The sequence below is a fragment of the Procambarus clarkii genome, chromosome 61 (genome assembly GCF_040958095.1).
Source record: "Procambarus clarkii isolate CNS0578487 chromosome 61, FALCON_Pclarkii_2.0, whole genome shotgun sequence".
Lineage (NCBI taxonomy): Eukaryota > Metazoa > Arthropoda > Malacostraca > Decapoda > Cambaridae > Procambarus > Procambarus clarkii.
In genome coordinates this window covers 22096875-22106265 of record NC_091210.1, presented here as the reverse complement: position 1 = coordinate 22106265, position 9391 = coordinate 22096875, and the positions used below count along the sequence as shown (strand labels likewise).

The window sequence follows — 9391 nt, the reverse complement described above, 5'->3', positions numbered from 1 at the left end:
CTATTGGATACGTATATAAATATTAAATAATTACTATTTCCAAGCATCATTACTTGTATGTGTTTATATACTATATCATTACTTGTATGCTTATATCAATACTTGTATGTTCTTGTATGCTTATATCATTACTTGTATGTGCTGATATGTTGTATTGTGGTAGTGATCAGTGGGTGGACCAAACTGTGGGAAACCGTTATTATTTTTTTGTGTGTCGTGGTCAGATAATCAGCTTCCCGTGAGAAAGTTATATTTTGTACTGATCAGCTGGTGGCAAAACCGTGGGAAACCGTTATTATTTGTTCATCTAGATGGCAATATTGTGGGACACATTATTTCCTGCTAGGTTGGGCAGTTGCCAGAAATTTCATTTTATTTTATAAATTTATAACTATTATATTAATAACTACATTACTTCTGTTTATGGATGTAAATCTGATCATTCTTTAATTTAATTAATTAACTCCCATTATATGGCTCTATTTAAGTAGGATATATATTAATTAAAAACTGTCACTCAAAATGTTGTGAGGAGGCAAGATCGGCTCCCGCTGTGAGAAAATTATTCAGTAACTGTTTGGACACAGGAAGGATCACATCTAGGAGTGATAATGCTGTTATATTATATCTGTTATGTTCTGTTGTAGTATGTTAGTCTGTGGAGACATAATTTTATTTTGATTTTCATGTGATTGCCCATCTGTTGATTGATATATAATACTGATAATTAACTGAAATATATTTCTAATACACATTTATTTTTATGTGTGATTACTTATTCCTAAGGGGGTGATTAATTTTAATTCTTGCCTGTACAAACTATGGGATTATACTGGTGACAAACCTTCAGATTACAGCATCGGTAAATGTCCCTAGACTACAATATTTTGTTGCTGTTACGTGTCACGAGCATTAATGTACGGTTTGTACGGAAATCAAAAGTTGGAGTTCGAGGAAATTGGCGTAATAACCTCGAACGTTCCATTGAAGAATGGACAACGACGAGAAGAGAAAGGACAAAAACAGAGAACAAGGAAGAAACAAAGGCGAAAGAGCAACAGAGCACGTTAAAGAATATCAGGGTCAGCAAAGTCAGGGTTAGGGGGCATGGGTAAACTGAGCAAAGACGGAGGGAAGGAAACGGGAGAACAGATCAGAGGTGGGCGGGCGGGGTCCGGAGGAGGAGACAACGAAGAGGAGCAGTCAAGGACAGCAGCAGGAAGAGGGGGGGTAGAAAGAGGGGAGCGCACCTCAGCAAGGGCAGCAACCGAGAGGGAAGCGGGGGCTAAAGAAACCTCCATAGTAGGAACAGGGGGCGCAACCACCGAAATGGGAGGGGAAGGAGCGAGAGAGGCAGAAGTAGGGGCCGAGGAAGAAAGCGAAACCTTTTTACCCGCCGGGGAGGAGGAAGGAGAGCTCCCGCCAAACACACACTGAAACTACGACGTTGGTACAACGTTCGAAAAAGTTTAAACACTTCCTAACCAGTTATAACAACCAATATAGCAAGTTGTAACAACGTTCTAATACGTCATAAACACGTTAAGCCAAGATGTAACAACTTTATTACAAGTTGTAACAAGCGGAAAATAGAGACCGTTTCGGTTTGTGTTTCCAGGGAGGAGCCAGGCTTACGCTTCTGACTTAGAGACAGGTGTCCCAGCAACCGCGTACTAGGCAACGGATTCTAGCGTCTCAACAGGAGAAGGTGAACGAGAGCACACATGACGGCCGTTTGGAGAGCGATGGACATCAGCCCGCACTGACAGGCGGCGGGGAGTCAAGAGACGGAGGGGAAGGAGGAACGGAGGGAGACGAGGAAGAAGACACAGGAAACAAGACAGACCGGGTAGAAAGAAGGGGAACCCTAGACAGAGGACCAGGAGGTGGAGCCTACGGGAGAGAACCCAAAGGAACAGAGGAGGGGGCAGTGGGCGTATCAGGATCCAAGGCCCGGAAACGGTTGTGAGTCTGAGGAAGGCGGGAATGACGAGGAGAGGAAGAGCGCAACACGCGAGCATAAGAGATATTAGCATAAGGCGGGAGCCGGCGAACCTGGCGTCTCGCCTCAGGAAAAGATAAACGCTCCCTGTGCTTCAAGTTGAGGACGGCTGCCTCAAGCTTGTAATGGACACACGCACAGGAGAAGGTAGGATGGGCCTCACCGCAGTTGAGGCAACGAGCCTAGGGAGAAGTGCACTCCGACTTAGAGTGACCTTCGCCACCACGCAAAGGACAGAGAGAGACAGTCCCGGAGCAGCGGAGGGCACCATGCCCAAACCTCCAGCACTTGTTACAGAGCCGAGGAAAAGGAATGTACTCCTGGACAGAGCACCTGGCACCAGCAAGAATGACAGAGGGTGGAAGGGTCCTACCATCAAAGGTAATCTTCACAACCCGGAGGGGTTGACGGCGACTACCACGAGGGGGACGAGTAAACGTGTCCACCTGGAGAATAGAATGGCCCTGGGCAGCAAGGATATGTCGAATATCGTCGTGGTAGTCGCGCAGGTCCCGAACACCGGTCGCAACATGGGGCGGGAGCAAAATAGTGCCAACACTGGTATTCAACTGAGCGTTCGAGACCCGAACAGGGGTCTCGCCAAGGCAGGATAAGGCAGCCAAGCGGGAAGCAGCATCCTGAGAAGGAGCAGCAACGACACATGTACCGAGACGAGTGGGGTTGAAAGTAATGGAGGCATCCACGGAATCAACGAGATGTCGATGGAGGGAGAAATCGTCAGGAGGCGCAGAATAAAGAGGGAAGAGATCAAAATATTTGGCCCACGAAACGGGACCAAACAAGGCTTGATAGGTAGTCGAGGGACGATGTAGTCACCACTGGGGGCTTGGGGCTCGACCCAACCACAAAGGAGGGAGGGGAGCCAGGGGAAGGAGTCAGAGAGGCCAAAGGAGGAGCAAGGTCGGGGTCCAATGCAGCGGAGGCTACAGAGCACGGACTTCCAATACGGACCGACTCGGGGGCTTGATCGCCCACCCCACGAGCCTGAGAGGGTACAACAAAAGCATTCAACGACATAGGTACGAAGAGTGATAAATTCATCCACGAATGTGCCCCCATACCCACCATGGAGCCACAATTAGAGGCAGGACACCCAACAGGAAGCTATCGCCGATCATGCCGGGGCCCCCAAGGGGTGCGTCGTGAGTATACGCCCCACAAACGTCACCTTAAGAACCGTCAGTCCGTCGAGATCGGGTTCAGCGACGAAAGGGGGATTGACAATAAAAGGTTCCCCTCGCTCGGGACGTTGGGTACTACAGTTCTACGGGTGCAAGAGTATGCCTCCTCAAGCACCCGGGCGTCAAAATAGAAGAAGTCCAAAGAAACAATCCAAAACAAGCAAAAGGTCGGCAGGAAACGACAAGCAGATAGGAGAAGAGGGGGAGTAAACGAAACATAATGAAAAAGGAAAAGCGATCCGGCACAATTAGAGAAGACAGCAGCAGGAGTGCAAGGCCAGAAAAGGACAGAGGACCGTCCCACGGAGCATCACACTCCAGCAGCCGTCCACGAAGCCCCCTCACGACGCCAACGGGCCAGATGGGGAGGGGGCGCCAGTAATGTGTGCAGGTGTGGTGATACTCACCAGTCTTGCCCAAGTTCCGTTGCTTGAGTATCCAGGCATGATTGGAGCAGGTGTAGCCTTCCACTGTCAGGTTGAAGCCAGAGCCAGCAGGCGGCAGGTCATAGGGCAGTAAGAAGCTACCCGGAGGGCAGAGTTTCGCTTCCATAACCTATCAGGGGGTAAAAGGTCAATAAATATACTCCCAGCAGGTATTTTGTTGATAACAGCTCATGTAAATGTGCTAATTCTATGTGTGTTCTCTCACTAATTTGTGTCTGTGGATCGAACTCTAGCTCTTGGACTCCTGCTTTTCTTGCCGTTGATTGTTGAATGCAATGACTCCTATTTCTTTATCACACCTGCTTTTAAAGGTATGAATGGAGTTAGCCTCTACAGTCTATTCTTTTATGCCATTCCATTAATATATACCCTTACGTTAAAAGAAAATTTTCTAACATCTTTATGATACATATGATTCTAAAGCTTCCATTCGGGACCCACCCCCCCTCCTTATGTTCTCCTGTTATTCATTCTAAACATTTCATGCGATTCTACCTTGTCAATCCCTCAAACAATTTTTTACGTGTGTATCATGTTCGCCCCTTCTCCCACCTCCTCTCTAACCATTTTTTGTCAGGTTTAGTTCCTTCTCATATAAACGGTAATATAATTTGCTTCATTAGCAAACATTGAGAAGAACGAGTCTTTTCCTTCTGGAAGCTCACTCACTGTTATGAACTCCCAGTATATGACTATGTTAAGGGGGGAGTGAACCTACAGCATCACTGAAAAACATAGCCTGGCCAAATATCGTTAAGTGTCTAGTTGCCAAATGTCATTAAGTGGCCAAATGTCATTAAGTTAAAGGCTAGCAAAAATATTCCAGTTTACTGGGCATTAACTTAAGTCAACATACCATAATAAAAAATATTCTATTTACTCACACTCAATTACTTATTTATCCAGCTTCTCAAAGCTGGCCATGACCATCAACAGGTCTCAAAACTGCATACAATCAGCACTAACTACACCAGGCTCAATCCTGGCACAGTGGGACTCTAGTGCCTATTATGTTGCTAATACCAATGCAGGGTGGTGATGTCACAATCATTAACAAATGAGGTATGAAAAATCAATATTATACACAGCACAATGGCATCACTTAAGATCCTCAGGTACCCACCTCACTAAGACATATAAAAGCACCTGCCACCTGGTATAAATGATGCACAACGGTGGAAATGATCCCAGATATACATTACTGCAACATGACAAATATCCTCGAAGTCAATTAACACAAATAATGTCACAAAACCCAGACCGTAGCGCCAACACATGTGCTCGACTGAGAAAATCAAAGAGAGTGACCTGCCAGAGCAAAGCTGGCTGGTCGCGTCACTGTATTCACCACAATGAGTCAGCTGACTCCTCTCTTTCAAATATCTCAAGCTCAAATACAGACATATCTCGATCAAGAACTTCTAATTCATTTATTAACTAAATAAAGATTATAATAAACAACCAAACATAATAATACATATCAATAACTGAGTACATTAAAGATTATATCATGATATAAAAATATGTAAACAGAGGTTTCATATTAGTACGATATGGTAATATTGGCGCAAGTCGGTACTCAAGGCGGGAGAGGGAAGGGAGGAATTTCATGACTCCCGCCATCCGTTATACATAACTATGCATGAATAAAATATAAAGTATATATATATACAACACGACTATCAGAAGCTTGTCTATGTGGTTTACATCTCACAGTGCCAAAATCTAATTTAATGCCATGACAAGAGGACAATGCAATGAACAATAATGAAAAGGAAATTACACAGTATATATGACAGTAATACATCCGAGACCTAAATGTATACATTCTCCAGCATAGTTCCATAGTTCACATAATATTTCCTATTCAGCATTATGTAGCATTACATAGAAAAAGCATATAAGAATGTTTTTCAAGCTACATGACATTAGGCTACTGCTATTCACTAGAATTCAAAAATGTATCCACATATACATGGCATACATCTTTGATACAGAAATATACATGGTTATGTATGACATACATTGGCAATACACAAATTGTAATAATATACTGTCAAAAGAAGATTAGCTATAATTTATAATATTCGTGATACTTGCCTAATCAGCCAAGATATCACTATACAGTTTGAGCACATCATATACCAGGCACAGTATGATCATATTGGTGTATGCGTGGTCATAAGACTCACGTATATCAGAAACAATATAGGACGAAGGACTGATCCGTGTAGGACTCCACCGGTGACTCCACGCCCCTCCGAGACTTCGCCTCTCACGGTGACTAGCTATCTTCGGTTGCTTAGGTACTCCCATTTCCAGTGGATTACCTTCTCTTTCACCCCTGGCTGCATCTCCAGCTTTTGTACTAGTCTCTTATGTGGTACTGTCTCAAAGGCTTTCTGGCAATCCAAAAACATGCAGTTTCTTTCTTGCCTGATTTGTTATGCCTGGTTATAGAATTCAATTAATCCTGTGAGGCATGATTTGCCATCTCCAAACCCATGCTGATGTTGTGTTACAAATTTCTTTCGCTACAGATATTCCACTAGCTTTTTTCGCACAATCTTCTTCATCAACTTACATGGTATACAAGATAGACAGGATAGACCTCTTGTCAATCACCCTTCTTCCATATCGGGACTACATTAGACGCCTTCCAATTTTTTCGCAGTTCACCTGTTACCAGTGATTTGTTATATACCATGGAGAGTGGCAGCCACAGTGCTTTTTCGCCTTCCTTTAGTATCCATGGTAAGATTCTCTTCGAGCCTAATGACTTTTTCACATCCAACTCTAGCAGATACTTCCTCAACTTCCCACTTGCTATCACAAACTCCTCTAGTGGTGCCTAGTTAAATATTCCCTCTTTTATCCCTGGAGCGTCTACTTGCTCTGATGTGAAGACCTCCTGGAATTTCGTTTTAAGTCCCTCACACACTTCTTGCGTTTGTAGTGAATCTGATGACAAGACCACACACTAGAATATGAAGGGACGACGACGTTTCTGTCCGTTCTGGACCATTCTTAAGTCAATTGTGATGAGGAAGTATAGACAGGCAATAAATAGGCACAAGAGAGATGAGGAGCAAAGTAAGGTGTAGTAGAGGGGCTAGAAGTTGTAACTGCGGAGGGCCTATTGACCCATACGAGGCAGTTCCTATTATAGCCACCGAATGAGAAGGAGAAAATAGTAAGAAGAGGAAAGCGAGGGAACGTAGGAGAAGACAATGAACAGAAAAAGAGAGAAAAGAGAAAGTGCCATATATATATATATATATATATATATATATATATATATATATATATATATATATATATATATATATATACATATATATGTATATATATATATATATATATATATATATATATATATATATATATATATATATATATATATATATATGTATTTATATACATATACTGTGGATGAAACAATCGGGATGATAGCCGACAGAGTGTACCGTGATCCGGCCTGTACTCCTCTTGACATACCAGAAAACAGTCTAAGGAAACTACTCCAAGCCTGTACTAAAGAGGCACCCTTCTTGAGCCCGGATGGACACATGTATAAGCAAGTAGATGGGGTCGCCATGGGTTCTCCCCTAGGTGTCCTGTTTGCAAACTTCTACATGGGTACCATCGAGCAAAAAGTCTTAGTCGACATGAACTTGAAACCGGACATATACTGCAGGTATGTTGACATTTTTACACAGGTACCTGATGTCAGACATCTGCAGGAGCTGAAGGAGGCATTTGAGCAGAATTCTGTGTTGCGTTTCACTTACGAGATGGAGAAGGATGGGAAGCTGCCCTTTCTAGATGTAACAGTCATGGAAAGGAGCAGAGTTTTCCACACTGCAGTCTACACTAAGGAAACAAACATAGGAATGTGCCTGAATGCCAACAGTGACTGCCCGGACAGGCACAAGAGGAGTGTTGTTAACGCTTATGTCGACCGTGCTCTCAGCCACAGCTCAGAATGGAAGCAAGTCGACGAAGAACTCTGTAGGGTAAGGCAGGTCCTAGTCAATAACGGTTTCTCCAATGGTTTTGTGGAAGACATCATAAGAAGGAAAGTGAAACGCCATGCAACCTCTGAAGAGACAACTAACACATCACCTATACCCCCTATTAGACTATTTTACAGGAACTTCTTTTCCACAGCCCATAAAACGGAGGAAAGGGTCTTGAAAGATATTGTTAATAGAAACGTTATCCCTACAGACAAAAATCAGAAGATACAACTGACGATTTACTATAAAACCAGAAAAACGGCCAGCCAACTCATGAGAAACTCTCCAGACACAAAGCAGAACGCTTTAAAAGAGACCAACGTCGTCTATGCCTTCAAATGCCCTCTTGGGGACTGTAAGCCTCAAAAAACCCAGTATATAGGCAAGACAACAACATCTCTTTCCAGGCGTTTAACGATGCATAAGCAACAGGGCTCCATTAAGGAACATATAATCTCTTCCCACAAACAAACCATCACCAAAGAAATCTTAGCAAACAATACAGAAATCATCGATAGATACAGCGATAGCAGGCGGCTAGACGTCTGCGAGGCACTACACATCAAGAAGTCAACACCAGCAATCAACAGCCAATTAATGCACAACTATATTCTACCCACTTCAAGACTCCGCTCCAATATAGAAGCATTTTACCAAATCACCTCATACTGAGGTGATTTGGTAAAATGCTATGCCCAAGATTACCATCCGAGTGCCAGCGGTGGGGTGGTTCAAATAGCTTCGGCTATCACCTCATTATGTCCGGTCGTGATGGTCAAGTGGATTAAGGCGTCTTGTACATACCAGTTGCATTGCTCCTGGGAGTATGGGTTCGAGTCACTTCTGGGGTGTGAGTTTTCAGTTGCATATTGTCCTGGGGACCATTCAGGCTTGTTCGCATTTGTGTTCCTCACGTGTGCCCCAAAGAATGAGGTGATTTGGTAAAATGCTATGCCCAAGATTACCATCCGAGTGCCGGCGGTGGGGTGGTTCAAATAGCTTCGGCTATCACCTCATTATGTCCGGTCGTGATGGTCAAGTGGATTAAGGCGTCTTGTACATACCAGTTGCATTGCTCCTGGGAGTATGGGTTCGAGTCACTTCTGGGGTGTGAGTTTTCAGTTGCATATTGTCCTGGGGACCATTCCGGCTTGTTCGCATTTGTGTTCCTCACGTGTGCCCCAAAGAATGAGGTGATTTGGTAAAATGCTATGCCCAAGATTACCATCCGAGTGCCGGCGGTGGGGTGGTTCAAATAGCTTCGGCTAACACCTCATTATGTCCGGTCGTGATGGTCAAGTGGATTAAGGCGTCTTGTACATACCAGTTGCATTGCTCCTGGGAGTATGGGTTCGAGTCACTTCTGGGGTGTGAGTTTTCAGTTGCATATTGTCCTGGGGACCATTCAGGCTTGTTCGCATTTGTGTTCCTCACGTGTGCCCCAAAGAATAAGGTGATTTGGTAAAATGCTATGCCCAAGATTACCATCCGAGTGCCGGTGGTGGGGTGGTTCAAATAGCTTCGGCTATCACCTCATTATGTCCGGTCGTGATGGTCAAGTGGATTAAGGCGTCTTGTACATACCAGTTGCATTGCTCCTGGGAGTATTGGTTCGAGTCACTTCTGGGGTGTGAGTTTTCAGTTGCATATTGTCCTGGGGACCATTCAGGCTTGTTCGCATTTGTGTTCCTCACGTGTGCCCCAAAGAATGAGGTGATTTGG

At 44.1% G+C, this 9391-nt stretch overlaps 1 protein-coding gene across 1 annotated transcript in view; it reads right to left on the bottom strand.

Moving 5' to 3' along the window:
- The window catches only part of LOC138354040 (uncharacterized), a 129583-nt gene that overhangs the window by 32405 nt on the left and 87787 nt on the right, over positions 1-9391 (bottom strand). The window contains exon 4 of the mRNA XM_069307755.1: positions 3612-3759. Within this exon, the coding sequence (XP_069163856.1) occupies positions 3612-3759 (148 nt within the window). The remainder of the gene's footprint in view (positions 1-3611; positions 3760-9391) is intronic.